At 28.8% G+C, this 25977-nt stretch overlaps 2 protein-coding genes across 8 annotated transcripts; both read right to left on the reverse strand.

Annotated features, from left to right (window-relative positions):
• Window positions 1-2206: 2206 nt before the first annotated feature.
• On the reverse strand, window positions 2207-3973 carry LOC124951159 (cytochrome P450 4C1-like). Its single transcript, XM_047498990.1, has 9 exons — window positions 3804-3973; window positions 3633-3693; window positions 3353-3467; window positions 3092-3283; window positions 2926-3019; window positions 2739-2841; window positions 2537-2651; window positions 2351-2466; window positions 2207-2278 (listed from the first exon to the last, which is right to left on the reverse strand). Exons 1-9 carry the CDS (start codon window positions 3971-3973, stop codon window positions 2207-2209), a joined length of 1038 nt encoding a protein of 345 aa, XP_047354946.1.
• A 1258-nt stretch (window positions 3974-5231) lies between these two features.
• Window positions 5232-24955, reverse strand: LOC124951325 (cytochrome P450 4C1-like). 7 transcript variants are annotated; one of them, XM_047499566.1, is made up of 13 exons: window positions 24862-24955; window positions 23914-24077; window positions 23701-23810; window positions 20429-20519; window positions 20168-20359; window positions 20003-20096; window positions 13158-13260; window positions 12956-13070; window positions 6147-6262; window positions 6006-6074; window positions 5744-5912; window positions 5455-5634; window positions 5232-5392 (listed from the first exon to the last, which is right to left on the reverse strand). In XM_047499566.1, the coding sequence occupies exons 2-13, from the start codon at window positions 24065-24067 to the stop codon at window positions 5232-5234; spliced, it is 1554 nt and encodes a 517-aa protein (XP_047355522.1). In that variant the 5' UTR covers window positions 24068-24077; window positions 24862-24955. The 7 variants fall into 7 exon arrangements, with proteins under 7 accessions (XP_047355522.1, XP_047355526.1, XP_047355524.1 ...); XM_047499570.1 differs by lacking the exons at window positions 12956-13070; window positions 13158-13260; window positions 20003-20096; ... (3 more) ...; window positions 23914-24077; window positions 24862-24955 and adding exons at window positions 6333-6447; window positions 6535-6637; window positions 6722-6815; ... (3 more) ...; window positions 7578-7741; window positions 8526-8562; XM_047499568.1 differs by lacking the exons at window positions 5232-5392; window positions 5455-5634; window positions 5744-5912; ... (6 more) ...; window positions 23914-24077; window positions 24862-24955 and adding exons at window positions 11816-12020; window positions 12084-12263; window positions 12367-12535; ... (6 more) ...; window positions 14190-14353; window positions 15171-15250.
• Window positions 24956-25977: the final 1022 nt, after the last annotated feature.

Raw genomic sequence — 25977 nt, forward strand, 5'->3', positions numbered from 1 at the left:
TCTAGAAGAGTGTTCACGAAATGGGTTACGATGTCTAACTCGGGTTACGATGCCCTTTGCATTTTTGGCAAGTCGCAAATCGGTTTTAAATGCTTCTCTACTATCAGGTGTGGCAGATTATAATACTTATTCCACATTAACCAAACGAACGCATAATTGGATACGGTAATGTCTATAGATGAAATGATTGACGAGAGTTCGTTCCGTAGGAACGACTTTAGATAGTTTAAACGATTCTAGAGTTCGATTGTTGTGAATGGCAAATTTGAATTTTTTCGCGAAAGCTAATCTTCATATTGACCGCTGAAGGTAGACAGTGAGATTTCTGGTAACTTTGTAGTTCGATTACCGTTTAAATTAGGTTTAAATATGGTAATCGCGTTGTAGATTTCGTTTTTTATTGAACACCGTTCTCTCGTTTGCGATTCTTTTTGTCTTATTAATCTTTCCGCGGTTGCCTGCGTGTTAAGAAGATCATTATGAATATTATATTTTTTGAATCTCAATAAAATTGGCGAAGACTGTTAACATGTCTTTCAATTTCACACTTAATTTGACTATATCTCCATCATTACGATAGATTTCAATCCCATTATTGAAAATTTTAATCTTCGAAAAATCGCCGCTTGTTTTTGAGGTCACTTAAACTTAATGCGGTAGAGTCTTCCGCATTGTAAAAGAGGATAAAAAAGCTACAAGAAGCTCAAAAATAAACAACCTTACTTAAGAGGTATAGTGCTAGCAGGGTGATGATTTCGAAGGCTTCAGGTCTATTCGCTGCAACTTCGTTCATCGTCTCGCATTTTGTTGTAAAAGATGGACGACTTCGTTGGGTGGTTGCTTCTCTTACGTGGTAATTTACTTTCTCTTTAGACTGTTCACAAGATCAATGTCGTTAGGATTCGGCTCGAAGGTTCAAAATTATGTTGCGAAATAAGGTAGCAACTAGGAGAACGTTTCTCGATACGCGTCTCGAACTGAATCAGCGCTGTTAATCCATTTGCACGAAGAATTTCCTCCTCTCATCATTGTCGTCAGAGCTGTAGACCTATTGGTCGCATGAATAAGGGCGGCAGCATTAGGCTATGATACCGTCAACAAAATATCGCTCACTACATTCCCACAAATTAATGGGAGAACGCGCGTTCTTTTAAAGGATCCCGTGAAACTCGCGAGGTAGATACGCGATAATAAATATTGCGCTATAATTGAACCTATCACAGTGTATTTGTTGAATTAAGTAATACATAAATGTTGATGTGTTCTGTGTAATGAAGTGTAATTAGTTGTGCTGTCTGTTTTTAAAGAAGTGTTAACAATGTTTAATAAGATTCGAAAGACTAGATATCGTCAGTCTGAAATGTAACTTGTCTAACATTTTGGCGTTTTTAGAATTATCCGCGAAGACTATAGTAAAATTAAGAAAGTGAATAAAAAGAGTGGAATTGTAATATGATCTGAGTATGGACAAGGAAGGAATAGATCCTCATAAGTCGGTGGTGAGTCAGTATAGTTCACTGGAATGTTTCAACGTTTTATCTGTGTCTTTTCGTTCTAGTTATCGTGTAAACTAGAGAGTGTCAATGGATGTTTCAAGGTTTTTGCGTCAGACATCCTTGGCTCGTCACGTCTAAAAGTCTACTTTCACTATTTATTTATTGCCCGACAAGACATATTATCAAAAACTAGAAATTCGACTAAAAGTGCTTAAGGTCGGACATATGTGGCTACGTGTTTTTTATCTATACGTTTTTATAGCGAGTATCTAACGAGTTACAATGGGAAGATATTTCTTATAGTGATAAATGACCTTTCAGAGAAAGTATTGGGAACAATTGAGGGAAGCATGTAAGTGTTAACACAATGAATAACTATAAAATGGAAAGGAATAAATGGACAATACTTTCATTGATCGATCGTAATGTGACATTTCTTTAATACTGATGAACCATTGACGCAGATATAAAATATGTTTTTAAAACAGGTTTGTCACTGGGTAGTTGCAGCCTAAATAATTTTTGGATGATAAAATTTTATTCGTCGAATATTTCAGCTCTTCGGAAAGAATAAAAACAGAATATAGATAGAATAAAAATAATAAGAGAAGAAGTTGTGATTATGCTAATATTATATTATAATAACTTTGTCGTTTATATTTATAGTTCACTCATTTTAACTTTTTATCGAAATGACGCACATTATCTCATTAGTAAAGATGAGAATGCTTTGCAAAAAGTAGCAGACCAAAGCACATCGCCATTGCAGTAGTATCGTGACCCTATGGAGATATTTGTTCTAAATTATTTTTATTTTTTGTTAATAATCGTAAGGAATTAATATTACAACCTACCGCAAACATAAAAGCGTCGACTTCTTCTCGTATTCCTTCTTCATCTATTTGATTATCATTCAGTGAAGCGGCTATAAGTAGGTTTAGCAGAGCCAGTCTTTTTTTGAAAATCGGATCTGTTATGAAATTATTCGGTTAATATTTATACCGAGAATAGGACTAATTATTATTGAACTGTTCGATTACTTTTATTTTTTTCGTCGGTTTCTTTGGAAAAAATCTGATTCTCATCCACTTCTTCAACATTTTGTAAATATTTCCCCTTAGTTTGTTCGTGAAATAGTATCCTTTCTGCTATTATCTAAAATAAGAGCAATATTTTAATAAATCGATACAATTTCGCAATATTCGGATTAATTGTATTTGCTTATTTAAATGAAGAACTTACCTTTTTCGAAAAACCGTGAAGCGTTTTCAACAATTCCTTTTGTTGCCTACCACGTTGCGATAATGCAAATATTGTATCGAAAAAGTACCAAGGTCTTGCTAATCTAATAAACGATGCATATTTTTGTAGATTCAATTCTATTTTATTAGTAAATGAATTCATTTTTAATAAAAGAATTAATACTTACCTATAGACCACTATTTTGCCAAAATCATGAACGGCATTGCGATATTTAGCTTCAAATTCGCCCGTTCCTCTTAAAGAGGTTCCCATAGCCGTTTCTACAAATTATTTTTTATAAATAATTTTTTTATTATAAAGATCAGTGAGTAATGAAATTTAATTTAACTAACCGCATATCGCGTTTAAAGTATGTACAGGTAAAAATTCCTGTAAATCTTTGATAATAGGTCCCCCTTTTCCTTCTTCTTTCAGTAATGTTACGAGATATTGTGTCTCCTCCTTAAAATTGACGACAAAATGTTTAAGGATATTAAAATGAAAGGTTGGTGTCAACATTTTTCGTTGATGTTGCCACTTTTTACCTGTTTAATAGAACGTTTGATTTAAAATATTACAAAATATATTAAATTTATATTTGTTAAAGTTAATACCTGCACTGGTTACTAATCCCGTGGAAAGCCAAAGTTGTAAGAATTTTAGTTGAAAGAAATTTAGATTGTAAGAAGGGATAGTTTTTTCTAGATGTTGTGTACTCTTCAAAAGTATCTACAATCGAAATATATATATTCTGATTTTTGTTAAATGACGTTGTCCCATAACGTTTAAATTGCAAAAGAGGGAGAGAAATGATAATTTATTCTATTACTGTCTTAAAATTATTTACATCGACGTCTTCCGGATGTAGTATAATTACTGTTGAAAAAAAAGGACCATACTCTGTGGATTGGATATAACGCGAAATTCATGTTCCAAAATTTTTGAAAGGTTTGGTCTAAAATATTATTAAAATCGTTATGTTTATGTTATGGTTATGTAAAGTGACAACTACATCGAGTTGGAGAAGTTGTAAATTAAAAAATAATTCGTTTGGACGAATTTCACTTCCAATTGTTCTTACCAAGGTCAAGTTGAAAATAATATAAATTTCCTATTATCGGATATGCTTTTAGTCCAGGAATATGATTGGAGATTTTTCCCACTTTTCCATATCTTATAAAGCAGTCCAATATAAGTAAAAATGTAGAGAAACCCAATAAGATTGTTAAGAACATAATATCTGTAAAAGAAGAATTTACTGAAAAGAGATTTTCAAAGATACGATGGTATTTAGATATAAATGTACAATATAAATATAATTATATTTTATACAAATTTTAAGAAAACAAAATTTTATACGAATTTATTACATAATTAAATTTAATTTAAGTTGAGTATTTGTCAATGATGAATATAGATTTTAAAATGCGTGAATTGTATCTTCTCCGTATCTTTTTCAGATGTACAAATGGTTAACGAATACAGCAACTATGTCAATTATTACTTGTGAAAAAGTGTAATTATAAATTGGAAAAAATGATTGGACTGCATTTACATTATTAGCACGTTCTAATATTCTCGTTAATAGCTTCTTTAAGACATTGGCATATAGATTGCAATTTTTCCTAGATTGCAATACTGTTGCACGAACGTTAAGTAAGTAAATCGAAATATTTCTAATCTTCAAGATGCAAATATATGGTTTTCATACTATTATATTACATATTCTTTATCTAAATACTTACATCTTTTTTATGTACGTTCATTCGGCTTAGAGGGTTAAAATAAATGAACTGTACAGATAAATTTCTGTAATTTTTATAACCCTGTCTTTATAAAATGGTATGTACAAAGGTTATTTGTAAATGTGATTTTCTTTCAAATGTAAATATTTTTTATAGCAATGATAGACATCATGCGTCAAAGGATTATTAGAAATATGATTTATTGGTAATTTTATAGTAGGATGAAAAGCATAATGGAAGTAATTGTATATTTATATTCTATACCTATATTTATAAAAATTATATATATGAAATATATTTTATATATTAATATATATGTATATATAGAATTGGACCTAAATATTCTTTGCTATTTCTTCCGATCAGATAAATTTTTTCTACATCTTTAGTTTTATTCTTTCTTTCATTACTTATTGGATTCGTTAACACCGACAACCGTATCAATTGAAATGTTTTCACTTAGTGACATATTCAATTCTCTCCTTAAATTAAAAAAACACTTTCTAACACACTCCGAAGTAGAACTTTGTATATTATCCTAGTACTTATAGAAATCGTATAAATTTAATCTATCTGCCGATATAACAGTTTGATGAATAAAAGTTTTGAACCTAAAAAATTTTTTTTGTTATTTAAAATAAAGATATAAAAGATATAAAGATTATTAATGTAAGGAAATAATGGAAAAACGGATTGTGTTGTATTAGCAATTTATTTCATCTTGAAAAAATCGAATATTCGATATGAGTCATTTTATAGGTATAAATTCGACACGAAGTTGTTGCGATGAACGCAATATAATATCTCCTATCATTTTAACGTCGTCCAGTTCATCCACAGGTTCCAAATAGAAGTTGTGCAATATGTAAGCTACCATGAGTTTGAGTTCAAGCATTGCGAATTTCTGACCTACAAATGAAGAATAATACATTTATTTTGATCTAATTTCGATTACTTCATGTAAGATTTACCGATGCAGTTTCTTGGTCCTGCACTAAATGGAATGAAGGAATAAGGATTACGTCCTTTTGTATTTTCTGGTAAAAATCTATCAGCATCGAAAACATCAGGATTTGTCCAAATATTTGGATTTCTATGTAAGCTATAGATGTTTACATTACAGATTGAACCGGCAGGTATTATATAATTCTCTAAAAATTAATATGATTACTTATTCAAATATGATTTGATAATTGTTTATATTAATATGATGTTAATGATAAACCGTTAAATTATGTGAAAAATTAATTTATCACATACTCAACTGCAGATCTTGAGATATATAACGAGCTATAAAATGAACGCTTGGATATAAGCGAAGAGATTCTTTGAGACATCTTTCCAAATACGAAAATTTTCGAAGTATCGGAATAGTCAGTTTACAATCACTTTGTTGCATAACCGTTTTCACTTCATTTCTTATACGTTCCTATAAATCAATAAATAATTTATTATTTACTAAAAATGCATAACGCGACTCTTTCGATCGAAATTTGTTAAATACTTCGAAAGAAAATATCACCTGAACATCTTTGTGTTTTGCAAAAAGAAGTAGAGCAAAACATAACGCCATTGCCGTAGTATCGTGACCCTATGGAGATATTTGTTCTAAATTATTTTTATTTTTTGTTAATAATCGTAAGGAATTAATATTACAACCTACCGCAAACATAAAAGTGTCGACTTCTTCTCGTATTCCTTCTTCATCTATTTGATTATCATTCAGTGAAGCGGCTATAAGTAGGTCTAGCATAGCCAGTCTTTTCTTGAATATTGGATCTGTCATGGAATTATACGATTAATGTTTATACCGAGAATATGATTCTTTATTATTAAACTGTTCGATTACTCTTATTATTTTCGTCAGTTTCTTCATAAAAAATCTGATTCTCATCCATTTCTTTAACATTTTGTAAATATTTCCCATTAGTTTGTTCGTGAAATAGTATCCTTTCTGCTATTATCTAAAATAAGAGTAATATTTTAATAAATCGATACAATTTCGCAATATTCGGATTAATTGTATTTATTCATTTAAATGAAAAACTTACCTTTTTCGAAAAACCGTGAAGCGTTTTCAACAATTCCTTTTGTTGCCTACCACGTTGCGATAATGCAAATATTGTATCGGAATGGTACCAAGGTCTTGCTAATCTAATAACCGATGCATATTTTTGTAGATTTAATTCCATTTAATTGGCAATTGAATTTATTTCTAATATAAGTATTAATAATTACCTATAGACGACTATTCTGCCAAAATCATGAATGGCATGGCGATATTTAATTTCAAATTCGCCCGTCCCTCTTAAAGAGACTCCCATAGCCGTTTCTACAAATTAACTTTTGTAGATAATTTTTCTTTTATAAAGATCAGTGAGTAATGAAATTTAATTTAACTAACCGCATATCGCGTTTAAAGTATGTACAGGTAAAAATTCCTGTAAATCTTTGATAATCGATCCTCCTTTTCCTTCCTCTTTCAGTAATGTTACAAGATATTGTGCCTCCTCGTTAAAATTGACGACAAAATGTTTAATGATATTAAAATGAAAGGTTGGTGTCAACATTTTTCGTCGATGTTGCCACTTTTCACCTGTTTTGTGAAACATTTGATTTAAAATATTATCAAATATATTAAATTTATATTTGTTATAGTTAGTACCTGTACTAGTTATTAATCCGGTGGAAAGCCAAGGTTGTAAGAATTTGTAAGGTATAGTTTTTTTTAGATTTGTGCTCTTCAAAAGTATCTACGATCGAAATATATATATATATATATATTCTGATTTTCATAAGATGATGTTCACAAATAACGTTTAAATTTCAAAAGAAGGAGAGAAATAAAAATTAACTCTATTGTTGTTTTATAATTATTTACCTTGACATCTTCCGGATGAATTATAGTTATTAATGAAAAGAATAATGACCACAATCTGTTAATTGGAGAAAATTCCTTATTAATTTTCCAAAGTTTTTCTAGTACTTGTTCTGAAATATTTACCAAATATTTATATTGAGTAATAATTCCATCGAGGAATTGAAACTTAACAGGTAAAATTGTTTAAATAAAATTATTTCCGGTGAAGTTTACCATTGTCAATTTGAAGATGATATAAATTTCCTATTATGGGAAATGCTTTCGGTCCAGCAATTCTACTAGAAATATTTCCTATTCTGCCATATCGTGTAAAGTAATACAACACAAATAGGAGTGTAAAGAACCCTGATATGACAAGGAGGAACATCTTATCAATTCTATGGAAGAAAATACATTTTCTTAAATAGAATTATTCAATTATATTATGCGTGTAATGATATTATTATAGTAATTATTAAATATCCAAAGAATTTAGATGACAGACAAATACTTTAATATTCGCTTCGTGGTTTATAGAATACGTAGTTTATATTTACCATTAAACGTTGTAAAATTATATAGAATTTTTATATCTGCTATAGGTTTAATTAACGAATACAAAAATGGAACGCATGTAAGCGGTGATGGATTTACGCACAAGCAGTAATAAGATTGAAGTGCCTCGTCTGTTTAAGTTAGAACCTCTTACATGATAATTATAAATTTGATTTCATATTTGATGGCCGATATATAATTTTTATTTCTATATTTGCGATTCTAAATAAAATTTGTTAGTGTATTTCTTATTTTCACGAACACTTGAAGCAAGAAAATAAATATTCCTTAAATTTCTAATTTTTCAATCGTCTTAAATATTTAATTTTTTAATGTATACAAAATTAAAAATCATTGTACAACGCAAACGAAAAATGTTGACGTGTAAAATGTAGAATATATTTAGTTAGTAGCTTAATCTAATCGTACAATTTTGTGAATAAAAATCTTTAAATTAACCAATTATTTAATTAAAATTTAATTTGACTTGAATAATGATCAATGATTAGTACCTTTTACGTATCCGTTTTAGCTCTATGAATGATTAACGGACATAAGAGCATTATTAAGGATTAGTTGCGATAATGTTTAACTGTATAATGAGAAAAATAATTAAACAACACTTACTTTCTGCGTAGGTCCTAATATCTTTAGTAACAGAGTTTTCAAGACACTGAATATATAAGTGATTCGATCGCTAGAGCGTCTGAACGTTGAATGTGAAATTCTGACAGAACACGATACTTTTACTATACTATCCCTTTTTTTATACCATCGTGTTACATAATTTTACCTAAATATGATAATTAATCAAAGAGAAACAAGATAATAATATCTTGTGTAAGGTTAATTACTTTCTTATGATTTTTTGAGTCTCTGTTAAACACTATGTTCAAAAATAAATTTTAAAGTAGAATATATATCGAAGTTGAATTTTTTCTTTTAAGAATATAATATGTACGTTTAAGTTTGGTCATACTTCAAGAAATGATAATTTAATAAACTAATTGAACAAAAAAAGCATAAGAGGGAGAGACATAGATAGATAGAGAGAGAGAGAGAGAGAGAGAGAGAGAGAGAGAGAAAGAGAGAGAGAGAGAGGGAGAGAGAGGGAGAGCGAGAAGGAGAGAGAGAGAGAGAGAGAGAGTGAGTGGGAGAGGGAGAGGCTTACTATATTATTCATCTTTTTTTATTATATCACTAAATATATTCTATGTTTTATATATTTCTCTTCATTTTTTGAATTTTTAGCAGCAAGAAACCAAATCGGTTAAATTAGTTTCATCATTGGGTTATAATTGGCTGTACTTTTATATTAGATAAAAAAAATAGCGGAACAGTTTTTCTTATCTAATTGCATTTTCGAGCAGAAAAATAACGATACAAGCATAATTAGGATTATATATTATAGATAAGCATAAAGGATTAAATTATCTTAACGCCTGATAAAATAAATCGTATTTGTACACGATTATAAATAAAAATATAAAAGCTGTCATTACAAAAGTCATTTTTATTCTTTCCTTTTTTTTTTCAGTCTGCAGTTATCCAAAATTATTAGTGGTAGTTTCTCAATATTATAACTTCCTTTTATTTTTACATAGAATAAGATAGAACATGTATTATTCATAAAGGAATGAGCAGTAATATGCAGTCATATTTCTATATTTATATTTCTTCTTAAAGAAAAAATACAAATTATAGAAAGAGTTAAAGAATACAAAAAAGATTAGGTTTAACGCAAATATAAAAGATAACAAAGATATCTATAAATCTGTTTAATTAGTATAAGACAATTTACTCTTCTCGATATTTAATTTCAAATAATCAAAATTACACGTACGTTCTTACGCTTTAATTTTATTCTCTTATATTTCTTTCGCATTCGAAAAATATTGCCGATCGAAAAATATTATCGTGTGTTCTATAGTCGTTACAGTCCGATAATTTTTACATTATGTATGTAGCGATAAGAGGATTCGCAGAATTTGTAACAAAAAGAAAAAGGTAAAGTAAAAAAACAAGGGACAAGGTTTCCGAGATGTCGAGTTTTTTTCTGATTTTCTTCGAAATATCACGTAAAACTCTTTAAGCAGTTTCCAAAGTTTTTGAAGCATTTGTTCTAAAATATTAATAACTAGACATATTACCGAAAACTAGAAATTCGACTAAAAGTGCTTAAACTCGGATATATGTGGCAACGTCTTTTTTATGTATACGTTTTCTTAGCAAGTATGTAATGAGTTACAAAGGGAAGATATTTCTAATAGTAATAAATGACCCTTCGGAGAAGGTACAGCGAACAGTTGAGGGAAGCACGTAAGTGTCAACACAATGAATAACTATGAAATGGAAAAGAATAAATGGACAATACTTTCATTGATCGCTCGTAATGTGACATTTCTTTAATATTGAAGAATCCTTGACGCAGATATAATACAAGTTTTGTAAAACAGGTTTGATCAGTGAATAGTTGAAGCCTAAATAATTTTCAAAAAATTAAATTTCATTCGTCGGATATTTTAGCTCTTCGGAATATGCATATACAGTTTCTATATAATTTTATTACATAAATTTATAGATAGGTATGTTAGTACAAATTCGTAAATGTTAAAAAATCATGAGACATTTGGATTAAAAATAAAGTTAATAAATATTAGGTTAATTAATTTATTATTTAGTATTATATCTATGTCGGTAATAAAAATTTCACAACAGTAGGATATTCTTTCATTTATACATTCAAGGAGACAGTACATGTATTATTCATATTATTTCTTAAAGAAAAAATTATACAAAATATAGGAAGTATCAAAAAATACAAAAAAGATTTGATCTAACACAAATACAAGAGATAACAATAATATCTACAGGTTCGTTTAATCACGATCAGACAATATATTCTTTACAATAATGAATTCCAAATAATCGCAATTACATGTACGTTCTTACGCTTTAATTTTATTTTAACATCTTTCTTTATTCCCGCATCATTTGAAAAATGTCATCGAACATTCTATAGTCGTTACAGTGCGATTATTTTACATCCGTTATATTATGGATGCAGCGATAAGAGATGTTGCAGCATTTGTAACAGAAAGAGAAGTGTAAAGGAAAAAAACAAGGTGCAAGATTTCAGAGACATCGAGGTTTTTTCTGTTTTTTTTTCGAGATATCACGAAAGCAAAAAGGGTAAATCGAGCAAAAATATATGATTGGATCATCTCGACAATGTTATACCGCTGTATCTCATAAGATAAATGGATTGATATGAATGAGGTTGAGAAAAGTGTATGAATATATACACAGAATATAAAAAAGAACAGGAAACGATATAATTATGTTATTATTATATTATAATAACATTGCGTTTACATCCCTAGTACACATATTTTAACATTTTATCGAAATAACCCACACTACGTCATGGTATTTCATTTACTATGTACTTCTCATATAGGTTTCATATTTTGTTAAGAACAAAATATTCATTTATAAAAAATATTCTATATTACATATATAATTTCTATGATTATCTTGTTATGGTAATCATAAATTCATTAAAACCAAATTAAATAATTGGAGCAGTGATAAGAGAATTGAATTGACTGAAAGAAAAAAGAAATAAAAAAGAAAATAAAGGAGACATATTTCCGAGACGATGAATTCTTTTTATTTTCATTGAGGCATGACAAAGAAAAAATGAAATCTAGCAAACAATACTATTCGGATTAATTAATACTTTGAAGAATGTTACATTACTGAGTCAGCTATGAATGAATTCAACAAAATAAGGAATGAGAGAAGAGAAAGAAGAGAGAAAATACATACATAGATTAAAAATAAGCGGAAAAATAGGTGTAATTATATTTCGTATCCCAACATTATACATATGATAATTTCGCCATATAGATTACACCATCGAAATGATGCATGCAATCCCGGTAAAGATGATGTACTATTATTTTATAGGTATAAATTCGACACGAATTGGTTTTGTTGAGCACAATGTAATATCTCCTGACATTTTAACTTCGTCCAGTTCATCAACAGGTTCCAAATAGAAGTTGTGCAATATGTAAGCTACCATAAGTTTGAGTTCAAGCATTGCGAATTTCTGCCCTACAAAAAGAAGAATAATACATTTATTTTTATCTAATTTCGATTACTAAATGCAAGCCTTACCGATGCAGTTTCTTGGTCCTGCACTGAATGGAATGAAGGAATAAGGATTACGTCCTTTTGTATTTTCTGGTAAAAATCTATCCGCATCGAAAACATCAGGATTTTTCCAAATATTTGGATTTCTATGTAAGCTATAGATGTTTACGTTACAGATTGAACCGGCTGGGATTAAAAAATTCTCTAAAAATTAATACTTATTTTAATATGATTTGATAATTGTTTATATGAATATGATGTTAATGATAAATCGTTAAATTATGTGAAATATAAGTTTATCGCATACTCAGCTGCAGATCTTGAGATATATAACGAGCTATAAAATGAACGCTTGGATATAAACGTAGTGATTCTTTGAGACATCTTTCCAAGTAAGGAAATCCACGAAGCATCGGAATAGTTAGTTTACAATCACTTTGTTGCATAACCGTGTTCACTTCGCTTCTTATATGTTCCTATAAATCAATAGATAATTTATTATTTATTATAGATGCAAAACGTTTCTCTCTCAATCCATGTTTATTAATTCTTTGTATCGAAAATATCACCTGAACATCTTTGTGCTTTGCAAAAAGTAGCAGTGCAAAACATAACGCCATTGCCGTAGTGTCGTGACCCTATCGAGATATTTGTTCTAAATTATTTTTATTTTCTGTTAATAATCGTAAGGAATTAAAATTACAACCTACCGCAGCCATAAAAGTGTCGACTTCTTCTCGAATTCCTTCTTCATCTATTTGATTATCATTCAGAGAAGCGGCTATGAGTAGGTCTAGCAAAGCCAGTCTTTTCTTGAATATCGGATCTGTCATGGAATTATACGATTAATGTTTATACCGAGAATATGATTCTTTATTATTAAACTGTTCGATTACTTTTATTATTTTCGTCAGTTTCTTCATAAAAAATCTGATTCTCATCCATTTCTTCAACATTTTGTAAATATTTCCCATTAGTTTGTTCGTGAAATAGTATCCTTTCTGCTATTATCTAAAATAAGAGTAATATTTTAATAAATCGATACAATTTCGCAATATTCGGATTAATTGTATTTGCTTATTTAAATGAAGAACTTACCTTTTTCGAAAAACCGTGAAGCGTTTTCAACAATTCCTTTTGTTGCTTACCACGTTGCGATAATGCAAATATTGTATCGGAATGGTACCAAGGTCTTGCTACTCTAATGAATAATACATATTTTTGTAGATTTAATTCCATTTAATTGGCAATTGAATTTATTTCTAAAAAAAAATTAATACTTACCTATAGACCACTATTTTGCCAAAATCATGAGCGGCATGGCGATATTTAGCTTCAAATTCACCCGTTCCTCTTAAAGAGGTTCCCATAGCCGTTTCTACAAATTATTTTTTGTAAATAATTTTTTTATTATAAAGCTCAGTAAGTAATGAAATTTAATTTAACTAACCGCATATCGCGTTTAAAGTATGTACAGGTAAAAATTCCTGTAAATCTTTCATAATCGGTCCTCCTTTTCCTTCCTCTTTCAGTAATGTTACGAGATATTGTGCCTCCTCGTTAAAATTGACGACAAAATGTTTAAGGATATTAAAATGAAAAGTTGGTATCAACATTTTTCGTCGATATTGCCACTTTTCATCTGTTTAATGGAACATTTGATTTAAAATATTACCAAATATATTAAATTTATACTTGTTAAAGTATACCTGCACTGATTACTAATCCCGTGGAAAGCCAAGGTTGTAAGAATTTGTAAGGGATAGTTTTTTCTAGATGTTGCGTACTCTTCAAAAGTATCTACAATCGAAATACATATATTCTGATTTTCATAAAATGATGCTCACAAATAACATTTAAAATTCAAAAAAAGAAGAGAAATAAAAATTACATCTATTGTTGTCTTATAATTATTTACCTCGACATCTTCCGGATGAATTATAGTTATTAATGAAAAGAATAATGACCACAATCTGTTAATTGGAGAAAATTCCTTATTAATTTTCCAAAGTTTTTCTAGTAATTGTTCTGAAATATTAATTAAATGTTTATATTGAGTAAAACTGCATCGATGAATTGAAAGGTATCGGATAAAATTTTTTCAATAAAATTATTTCCGGTGAAGTTTACCATTGTCAACTTGAAGATGATATAAATTTCCTATTATGGGAAATGCTTTCGGTCCAGCAATTCGACTAGAAATATTTCCTATTCTGCCATATCGTGTAAAGTAATGCAACACAAATAGGAGTGTAAGGAACCCTGATATGACAAGGAGGAACATCTTATCAATTCTGTGGAAGAAAATAAAATTTCTTAAATAGACTTTCTTGAAATTTCTAAATAGACTTCTTCAAATATATTATGCGTATAATGATATTATTATAGTAATAACTGGATATGCAAAGAAGTTAGTTAGCAGATACTGTAACGAGAAATATTGTAATATTCGTTTCGTGTAGTATATAGAATACGTAGTTTATATATACCGATAAAAGTTGTAAACGTATATAGAATTTTTATATCTGCTATAGGTTTAATTATCAAGTACAAAAATAGAACGCATGTAAGGTGATGAAGTAATGCATAAGTGGAAATAAGGCTAACGTGCCTCGACTAATTAAGATACGAACCTCTTACATGACAAATATAAATTTAATTTCACATTTGATAGCTGATGTATAATTTTTATTTTTATATTTGCGATTCTAAATGAGTTTTGTTAGTGTATTTCTCATTTTCACGAACATTTGAAGCAAGAAAATAAATATTCTATAATTTTTTAATTTTTCAATCACCTTAAATATTCAATTTGTTAATACATACAGAATTAAAAAACATAGTACAACGCAAACGAAAAGTGTTAACTAAAATAAATATAAAATATATTTGTGTAGTTAATGGTTTCTTCTGATTGCGCAATTTTTTGAAATAGATGCTTTAAATTCTTTATATTAAAACTTAATTTGACTTGAGTAATGACCAATGGTTAGTATCTTTTATGTATCCGTTTCAGTTGTATGAATTATTAAAGAATCCAAAAGCAATATTAAGAATTACTTGCGATAATGTTTAACTATAAAATGGGAAAAATAATTAAAAAACACTCACATTGTTCGTTAATTCTAATAGCTTCCGTATCACAATTTTCAAGACACTGAATATATAAGTGATTTTATAGCTTGACCGTTTGAACGAAGATTGATAAATTGTGACAGAGCACAATACTTTTACTCTACTATCCATTTTTCTTATCTCATTATGTTATATAATTTTATTTAAATAAAATAATTAATCTCGGGAAAACAAGATAATAATATTTTTTGTAACGTCAATTACTTTTTTACGATTTCTTCACTTTGGGTTAAAAAGAATGTTCGAAAATAAATTTTAAAGTAGGATAGGTATCGAAGTTGAATTTTTTCCGGTAAGAATATAATATGTGCTTTCATGTGGGTCATACTTCAAATTGATATTTTAATAATTTAATTGAATAAAGAAATCATAAGGAGAAGAGGCATAGAGAGAGAGAGAGAGAGAGAGAGAGAGAAAGAGAGAGAGAGAGAGAGAGAGAGAGAGAAGTTTTCTCAACGAGAGCAGAGTAACGTCTCCTATCATTTTAAAGTCGTCCAGTTCATCCATATGATCCAAATAAAAGTAATGCAATTTATAAGTTACTATGAGTTTGACTTCAAACATTGCAAATTTCTGACTTACAAAATGTAAAATAATACGTTTGTATACATTTAATTTCAATTTCTTCATGCAAGCTTTACCGATACAGTTTCTTGGTCCTGCATGGAATGAAATGTAGGAATAAGGATTACGTCCTTATATACTTTCCGGAAAAAATTTGTCCGCGACGAAAACATCAGGATTTGGCCAAAGATTTTGATTACTGTGTAAGCTAGAAATGCTTACGATACAGATTGAATCGTCTGAAATTAAATAATTCTCTAAAAATTAATATGATTACAGGATACAAATTCCTGTGAATCTTTTTTATAATAGGACCTCCATTTTTTTTCTCTTTCAGTGATGTTAAGAGATACTTTGCTTCCTTGTTAAAAGTGACGACAAAATGTTTAAGGATATTAAAATGAAAGGTTGGTGTCAACATTTTTCGTCGATATTCCCACTTTTCTCATATTTAGTGGAACCTTTGATTTAAAATATTATCAAATATATTAAATTTACGTTTGTTAAAGTTAATACCTGCACTACTTATTAATCCGGTGGAAAGATAATGTTGTAAGAATTTGTAAGTTATAATTCTTTCTAGATGTTGCGTACTCTTCAAAAGTATCTACGATCAGAATATATATATTCTGATTTTCGTTAGATGACGTTGTCTTATAACGTTTAAATTGTAAAAGAAGGAAAGAAATTAAATTTTACCCTGTTGTTGTCTTAAAATTATTTATCTCGACATCTTCCGGATGAATTATAGTTATTAATGGAAAGAATAATAACCACAGTCTGTTAATTGAAGGAAACTCTTTATTAATTTCCCAAAGTTTTTCAAGTAATTCTTCTGAAATATTAATAAAATATTTATATTGAGTAGCAATTGCATCAAGAAGTTGAAAATTAACAGATAGTTCGTTTCGACAAAATTATTTCGATGAAGTTTACCATTGTCAGTTTGAAGATGATATAAATTTCTCATTATGGGGTAGACTTTCGGTCCTAACACTTACTTTGTTCATAAGTTTTAATAGTTTCCGTATCAGAATTTTCAAGACAATATATAAGTGGCTCGATCGCTTGACCGTTTGAATGACGAATGAGAAATTCTGACAAAGCACGATCCTTTTATTCTTCGGTATAAGGATCTGCGTTCCTTTTATTATTGTGTTATATAATTTAACTTAAATGATAGAATTAATCTTGGAAATATAAGATAATAATATCATAAGTGTAATATCAATTAATTTCTTACGATTTTTTCAGTGATTGTTAAATACAGCGTTCGAAAATAAATTTTAAATTTAGATATGGATCGAAGTTGAATTTTTTCTGGTAAGAATATAATATGTGCATTCAAGATTGTTCATACTTCAAGTATTAATAATTTAATAACCTAATTGAACATAAAAAGCATAAGAGAGAAAGACATAGAGAGAGAGAGGGAGAGAGAGAGAGAGAGAGAGAAAGAGAGAGAGAGAGAGAGAGAGAGAGAGAGAGAGGGAAGAGAGAGAGAGATAGGGAAGAGAGAGAGAGAGGGAAGAGAGAGAGAGAGAGATAGAGTGAGTGGGAGAGAGAGAGGTTTACTATATTATTCATCTTTTTTTATTATATCACTAAATATATTCTATGCTTCATATATTTCTCTTCATTTTTTGAATTTTTAGCAGCAAGAAACCAAATTGGTTAAATTAGTTTCATCATTGGGTTATAATTGACTGTACTTTTATAATAGATAAAAAAAACAGCGAAACAGTTTTTCTTATCTAATTGCATTTTCGAAGAGAAAAATAATGATATAAGCTTAATTAGGATTATATATTATAGATAAGCATAAAGGATTATTTATCGTATTTGTATGAGATTCAAACATGTTTATTTTTACATACTATAAGACAGAACATGTATTATTCATAGAGGAATGGGCAGTAGTATGCCGTCCCATTTGTAAATTTATATTTCTTCTTAAAGAAAAAATATACAAATTATAGAAAGAGTCAAACAATACAAAACAAATTTAGGTTTAACGCAAATATAAAAAATAACAAAGATATCTATAGATTCGTTTAATTAATATTTGACAATTTATTCATCTCTATATTAAATTTCAGATAATCGAAATTACACGTACGTTCTTACGCTTTAATTTTATTCTTTTATCTTTCTTTCGCATTCGAAAAATATTGCCGATCGAAAAATATTATCGTGTGTTCTATATTCGTTACAGTCCGATAATTTTTACATTATTTATGTAGCGATAAGAGGATTTGCAGAATTTGTAACAAAAAGAAAAAGGTAAAGTAAAAAAACAAAGGACAAGGTTTCCGAGATGTCGAGTTTTTTTCTGATTTTCTTCGAAATATCACGTAAAACTCATTAAGCAGTTTCCAAAATTTCTGAAGCACTTGTTCTAAATTATTAATAAGTATTGCATAGTGAGGGCGTAACTATGAGAGCGTTTACTGATAGACGTTTCGGATCAGCGATGATATTCATTATGTTCGCGTGCACGCGGAACTGCATTAGTATTCAAAAGAAGTCATGTTGAATGACTGAACCAAAGATTGAGCGAAGTTATCATTGAGCGAAGTCACTTTGTGGGGTGGCTGCTTTTCTTACGCGGTAATTTACTTTCTCTTTAAACTGTACACAAGATCAATGTCGCCAAGATTCGGCTCGAAGGATCAAAATTATGTTGTGAAATAAGGTCGTAACTAAGAGAGCGTTTCTCGATACGCGTCTCGAACTGAATCAGCGCTGTTAATCCATTTGCACGAAGAATTTCCTCCTCTCATCATTGTCGTCAGAGCTGTAGACCTACTGGTCGCATGAATAAGGGCGGTAGAATCAGGCTATGATACCTTCAACAAAATATCGTTCACCGCGTTCCTACTTAAATTAATGCCTACTTAAATTAATGGGAGAACGCGCGTATAATTTCTACATAATTTTGTTACATAAATTTATAGATAGGTATGTTAATACAAATTCGTAAATGTTATTAAAAAATCATGAGACATTTGGATTAAAAATAAAGTTAATAAATATTAGATTAATTAATTTATTATTTATTATTATATCTATGTCGGTAATAAAAGTTTCACAACAGTAGGATATTCTTTCATTGGTACATTCAAGGTGACAATACATGTATTATTCATATTATTTCTTAAAGAAAAAATTATACAAAATATAGGAAGTATCAAAAAATACAAAAAAGATTAGATCTAACACAAATACAAGAGATAACAATGATATCTACAGGTTCGTTTAATCACGATCAGACAATTTATTCTTTTCAATAATGAATTCCAAATAATGGCAATTACATGTACGTTCTTACACTTTAATTTTATTCTTACGTGCTACTTTATTCACCGATCGATCGAAAAATAACATCGAGCATTCTATAGTAGTTACAGTCCGATTATTTTATATCCCTTACATTATGGATGCAGCGATAAAAGGTTGTACGACATTTGCAACAGAAAGAGAAATGTAAAGGAAAAAAACAAGGGATAGAGTTTGTGTCGTCGAGTTTTTCATGTTTTTCTTTGAGATATCGCGAAGGCAAAATGAGAAAATCGAACAAAAATGATTGATTGGAATATTTCAACAATGTTAAATCATTGTATCTCCTACGATAAATGGAATGAAAGAATTGAGAAAAGGGTAAGGATATATACATAGAAAAAAAAAAAGGAAAAGATGTGATTATACTAATATTATATTATAATAACTTCGAGTTTATATCTCTAGTACAGACATTTTAACATTTTATCAAAACGACTCACACTATCCCATGAAATTATTCGATTAATATTTATACCGAGAATATGATTCTTTATTATTAATCTATTCGATTACTTTTATTTTTTTCGTCGGTTTCTTCGGAAGAAATCTGATTCTCATCCATTTCTTCAACATTTTCTAAATATTTCCCCTTAGTTTGTTCGTGAAATAGTATCCTTTCTGCTATTATCTAAAATAAGAATAATATTTTAATAAATCGATACAATTTCGCACAATTCGGATTAATTGTATTTATTCATTTAAATGAAAAACTTACCTTTTTCGAAAAACCGTGAAGCGTTTTCAACAATTCCTTTTGTTGTCTACCACGTTGCGATAATGCAAATATTGTATCGGAATGATACCAAGGTCTTGCTACTCTAATGAATAATACATATTTTTGTAGATTTAATTCTATTTAATTGGCAATTGAATTTATTTCTAATATAAGAATTAATACTTACCTATAGACCGCTATTTTGCCGAAATCATGAACGGCATGGCGATATTTAGTTTCAAATTCGCCTGTTCCTCTTAAGGAGGTTCCCATAGCCGTTTCTACAAATTAGATTTTGTAAATAATTTTTCTTTTATAAATTCAATAAGTAATTATATTTAATTTAACTAACCGCATATTGCGTTTAAAGTATGTACAGGTAAAAATTCCTGTAAATCTTTGATAATTGATCCTCCTTTTCCTTCTTCTTTCAGTAATGTTACGAGATACTGTGCCTCTTCGTTAAAACTAACAACAAAATGTTTAAGGTTGTTAAAGTGAAAGGTTGGCGTTAAAATTTTTCGTCGGTTTTGCCACTTTTCTCCTGTTTAGTGGAACATTTGTTGTTAAGTATTATCAAATATATTAAGTTTATGTTTGTTCATACTGTTACCTGCTCCAGTTATTAATCCAGTGGAAAGCCAAGGTTGTAAAAATTTGTAAGGTATAGTTTTTTCTAGATGTTGCGTACTCTTCAAAAGTATCTATGATCGAGATATACATATTTTGATTTTCATTCCTTTACAATTTAAACGTTATTTGTCAACGAAATAACGAAAGGAAAGAGAAAAGTTTAAATTAACTCTGTTATTGTCTTAAAATTATTTACCTCGACATCTTCCGGATGAATTATAGTTATTAATGAAAAGAATAATGACCACAATCTGTTAATTGGAGAAAATTCCTTATTAATTTTCCAAAGTTTTTCTAGTAATTGTTCTGAAATATTGATTAAATGTTTATATTGAGTAAAACTGCATCGATGAATTGAAAGGTATCGGATAAAATTTTTTCAATAAAATTATTTCCGGTGAAGTTTACCATTGTCAACTTGAAGATGATATAAATTTCCTATTATGGGAAATGCTTTCGGTCCAGCAATTCGACTAGAAATATTTCCTATTCTGCCATATCGTGTAAAGTAATGCAACACAAATAGGAGTGTAAGAAACCCTGATATGACAAGGAGGAACATCTTATCAATTCTGTGGAAGAAAATAAAATTTCTTAAATAGACTTTCTTGAAATTTCTAAATAGACTTCTTCAAATATATTATGCGTATAATGATATTATTATAGTAATAACTGGATATGCAAAGAAGTTAGTTGGCAGATACTGTAACGAGAAATATTGTAATATTCGTTTCGTGTAGTATATAGAATACGTAGTTTATATATACCGATAAAAGTTGTAAACGTATATAGAATTTTTTTTCTGCTATAGGTTTACTTAACGAGTACAAAAATAGAACACATGTAAGGTGATGAAGTAACGCATATGTGGCAATAAGGCTGACGTGCCTCGACTAATTAAGATACGAACCTCTTACATGACAAATATAAATTATATAATAAAAGTTTTGAACCTAAAAGATTTTTTTGTTATTTAAAATAAAGATATAAAAGATATAAAGATTATTAATGTAAGGAAATAATGGAAAAACGGATTGTGTTGTATTAGCAATTTATTTCATCTTGAAAAAATCGAATATTCGATGAGTCATTTTATAGGTATAAATTTGACACGAAGTTGTTGCGATGAACGCAACATAATATCTCCTATCATTTTAACGTCGTCCAGTTCATCCACAGGTTCCAAATAGAAGTTGTGCAATATGTAAGCTACCATGAGTTTGAGTTCAAGCATTGCGAATTTCTGACCTACAAAAGGAAGAATAATACATTTATTTTGATCTAATTTCGATTACTTCATGTAAGATTTACCGATGCAGTTTCTTGGTCCTGCACTGAATGGAATGAAGGAATAAGGATTACGTCCTTTTGTATTTTCTGGTAAAAATCTATCCGCATCGAAAACATCAGGATTTGTCCAAATATTTGGATTTCTATGTAAGTTATATATGTTTACATTACAGATTGAACCGGCAGGTATTATATAATTCTCTAAAAATTAATATGATTACTTATTCAAATATGATTTGATAATAGTTTATATTAATATGATGTTAATGATAAACCGTTAAATTATGTGCAAAATTAATTTATCACATACTCAACTGCAGATCTTGAGATATATAACGAGCCATAAAATGAACACTTGGATATAAGCGAAGAGATTCTTTGAGACATCTTTCCAAATACGAAAATTTTCGAAGTATTGGAATAGTCAGTTTACAATCACTTTGTTGCATAACCGTATTCACTTCATTTCTTATACGTTCCTATAAATCAATAAATAATTTATTATTTACTATAGATGCATAACGCGACTCTTTCGATCGAAGTTTGTTAAATACTTGGAAAGAAAATATCACCTGAACATCTTTGTGTTTTGCAAAAAGAAGCAGAGCAAAACATAACGCCATTGCCGTAGTATCGTGACCCTATCGAGGTGTTTGTTCTAAATTATTTTTATTTTCTGTTAATAATCGTAAGGAATTAATATTACAACCTACCGCAAACATAAAAGTGTCTACTTCTTCTCGTATTCCTTCTTCATCTATTTGATTATCATTCAGTGAAGCGGCTATAAGTAGGTCTAGCAGAGCCAGTCTTTTTTTGAAAATCGGATCTGTTATGAAATTATTCTGTTAATATTTATACCGAGAATAGGACTAATTATTATTGAACTGTTCGATTACTTTTATTTTTTTCGTCAGTTTCTTCATAAAAAATCTGATCCTCATCCATTTCTTCAACATTTTGTAAATATTTCCCCTCAGTTTGTTCGTGAAATAGTATCCTTTCTGCTATTATCTAAAATAAGCGTAATATTTTAAGAAATCGATATAATTTCGCACAATTCGGATTAATTGTATTTATTCATTTAAATGAAAAACTTACCTTTTTCGAAAAATCGTGAAGCGTTTTCAACAATTTGTTTTGTTGTCTACCACGTTGCGATAATGCAAATATAGTATCGAAATGGTACCAAGGTCTTGCTACTCTAATGAATAATACATATTTTTGTAGATTTAATTCCATTGAATTGGCAATTGAATTTATTTCTAATAAAAAATTAATACTTACCTATAGACCACTATTTTGCCAAAATCATGAGCGGCATGGCGATATTTAGCTTCAAATTCGCCCGTTCCTCTTAAAGAGATTCCCATAGCCGTTTCTACAAATTATTTTTTGTTAATAATTTTTTTATTATAAAGATCAGTGTGTAATGAAATTTAATTTAACTAACTGCATATCGCGTTTAAAGTATGTACAGGTAAAAATTCCTGTAAATCTTTGATAATGGGTCCTCCTTTTCTTTCCTCTTTCAGTAATGTTACAAGATATTGTGCCTCCTCGTTAAAAGTGATGACAAAATGTTTAAGGATATTTAAGTGAAATGTTGGTGCCAAAATTTTTCGTCGATGTTCCCACTTTTCACCTGTTTTGTGAAACATTTGATTTAAAATATTATCAAATATATTAAATTTATATGTGTTATAGTTAGTACCTGCACTAGTTATTAATCCGGTGGAAAGCCAAGGTTGTAAGAATTTGTAAGGAATAGTTTTTTCTAGATTTGTGCTCTTCAAAAGTATCTACGATCGAAATATAAATATATATATATATATATATATATATATATATATATATATATATATACTGATTTTCATAAGATGATGTTCACAAATAACGTTTAAATTTCAAAAGAAGGAGAGAAATAAAAATTAACTCTATTGTTGTTTTATAATTATTTACCTCGACATCTTCCGGATGAATTATAGTTATTAATGAAAAGAATAATGACCACAATCTGTTAATTGGAGAAAATTCCTTATTAATTTTCCAATGTTTTTCTAGTACTTGTTCTGCAATATTTACAAAATGTTTATATTGAGTAACAATTCCATCCAGGAATTGAAACTTAACAGATAAAATTGTTTAAATAAAATTATTTCCGGTGAAGTTTACCATTGTCAATTTGAAGATGATATAAATTTCCTATTATGGGAAATGCTTTCGGTCCAGCAATTCGACTAGAAATATTTCCTATTCTGCCATATCGTGTAAAGTAATGCAACACAAATAGGAGTGTAAAGAAACCTGATATGACAAGGAGGAACATCTTATCAATTCTGTGGAAGAAAATACAATTTCTTAAATAGAATTATTCAATTATATTATGCGTGTAATGATATTATTATAGTAATTATTAAATATCCTAAGAAGTTAGATGACAGACAAATACTTTAATATTCGCTTCGTGTGGTTTATAGAATACGTAGTTTATATTTACCGATAAAAGTTGTAAACGTATATAGAATTTTTATATCTGTTCCAAGTTTAATTAACGAGTACAAAAATGTAATGCATGAAAGCAATGTTGGACTTACGGATAAGTGGTAATAAGGTTGATGTGCCTCGTCTGATTAAGATACGAATCTCTTACATGACAAAATTAAATTTAATTTTACATTTGATGGCTGATGTATAATTTTTATTTTTATATTTGCGATTCTAAATGAGTTTTGTTAGTGTATTTCTCATTTTCACGAACATTTGAAGCAAGAAAATAAATATTCTATAATTTTTTAATTTTTCAATCACCTTAAATATTCAATTTGTTAATACATACAGAATTAAAAAACATAGTACAACGCAAACGAAAAGTGTTAACTAAAATAAATATAAAATATATTTGTGTAGTTAATGGTTTCTTCTGATTGCGCAATTTTTTGAAATAGATGCTTTAAATTCTTTATATTAAAACTTAATTTGACTTGAGTAATGACCAATGGTTAGTATCTTTTATGTATCCGTTTCAGTTGTATGAATTATTAAAGAATCCAAAAACAATATTAAGAATTACTTGCGATAATGTTTAACTATAAAATGGGAAAATAATTAAACAACACTTACATTGTTCATTAATTCTAATAGCTTCCGTATCACAATTTTCAAGACACTGAATATATAAGTGATTTTATAGCTTGACCTCTGAACGAAGATTGATAAATTGTGACATAGCACTAAACTTTTACTCTACTATCCATTTTTTTTATCTCATTATGTTATATAATTTTATTTAAATAAAATTATTAATCTCGGGAAAACAAGATAATAATATCTTTTGTAACGTCAATTACTTTTTTACGATTTCTTCACTTTGGGTTAAAAAGAATGTTCGAAAATAAATTTTAAAGTAGGATAGGTATCGAAGTTGAATTTTTTCTCGTAAGAATATAATATGTGCTTTCATGTTGGTCATATTTCAAATTGATATTTTAATAATTTAATTGAACAAAGAAATCATAAGGAGAAGAGGCAGAGAGAGAGAGAGAGAGAGAGAGAGAGAGAGAGAGAGATGGACAATTTATTCTTTCCGATATTGAATTTCAAATAATTGCAATTTCATTGTACGTTGTGACGCTTTAATTTTACTTTTATATTTTTCTTTATTCACGCATCGATCAAAAAATATCATCTATGTCATAAATGATATACTTATGAAATATCGTACTATAGTCGTTACAATCCGATAATTTTTACATTTTGGATGCAGCAATAAGAAGATTTGCTGCATTTGCAACAGAGAGAGAAATGTAAAGGAAAAAAAGAAGGAGCAAGGTTTCAGAGACATCAAGGTTTTCTCTGTTTTTCTTCGAGATATCACGAAAGCAAAAAGGGTAAATCGAACAGAAATCAATGATTGGATCTCCTTGACAATGTTAAACTGATATATCTCATAAGATAAGTGGATTGGAAGCAAAGATGTTGAGAAAGGAATAAGAATATATACACAGATTAAAAAAAAGAAAAGGAAAAAATATGATTATGCTAATATTATATTATAATTACTACGTCGTTTATTCCTATAGTACACATATTTTAACTTTTTATCGAAACGACGCACATTAGCTCATTAGTAAAGATGACGTACTGTTATTTTATGAATATGAATTTTACGCGAAGTTTTTTCAACGAGTCTTATAACGTTTAAATTGTAAAAGAAGGAAAGAAATAAAATTTTACCCT

The sequence above is a fragment of the Vespa velutina genome, chromosome 8 (genome assembly GCF_912470025.1).
Source record: "Vespa velutina chromosome 8, iVesVel2.1, whole genome shotgun sequence".
NCBI classification, from domain to species: Eukaryota; Metazoa; Arthropoda; class Insecta; order Hymenoptera; family Vespidae; genus Vespa; species Vespa velutina.

Bases quoted from the DNA above. Each gene is read 5' to 3' on its own strand.
- LOC124951159 (XM_047498990.1), bottom strand. From the start codon at position 3,973: ATGTTCTTAACAATCTTATTGGGTTTCTCTACATTTTTACTTATATTG. The intron at 2,652-2,738 runs GTAAGTTCTTCA...CTCTTATTTTAG, and splicing joins TTCACGGTTTTTCGAAAAAG to ATAATAGCAGAAAGGATACT. The intron at 2,279-2,350 runs GTAGGTTGTAAT...ATATCTCCATAG, and splicing joins TCGACGCTTTTATGTTTGCG to GGTCACGATACTACTGCAAT.
- LOC124951325 (XM_047499566.1), bottom strand. From the start codon at position 24,067: ATGTTCCTCCTTGTCATATCAGGTTTCTTTACACTCCTATTTGTGTTG. The intron at 13,261-20,002 runs GTAAGTATTAAT...ATTATTCATTAG, and splicing joins GGCAAAATAGCGGTCTATAG to AGTAGCAAGACCTTGGTACC. The intron at 6,263-12,955 runs GTAATCGAACAG...ATTCCATGACAG, and splicing joins AACTGACGAAAATAATAAAA to ATCCAATATTCAAGAAAAGA.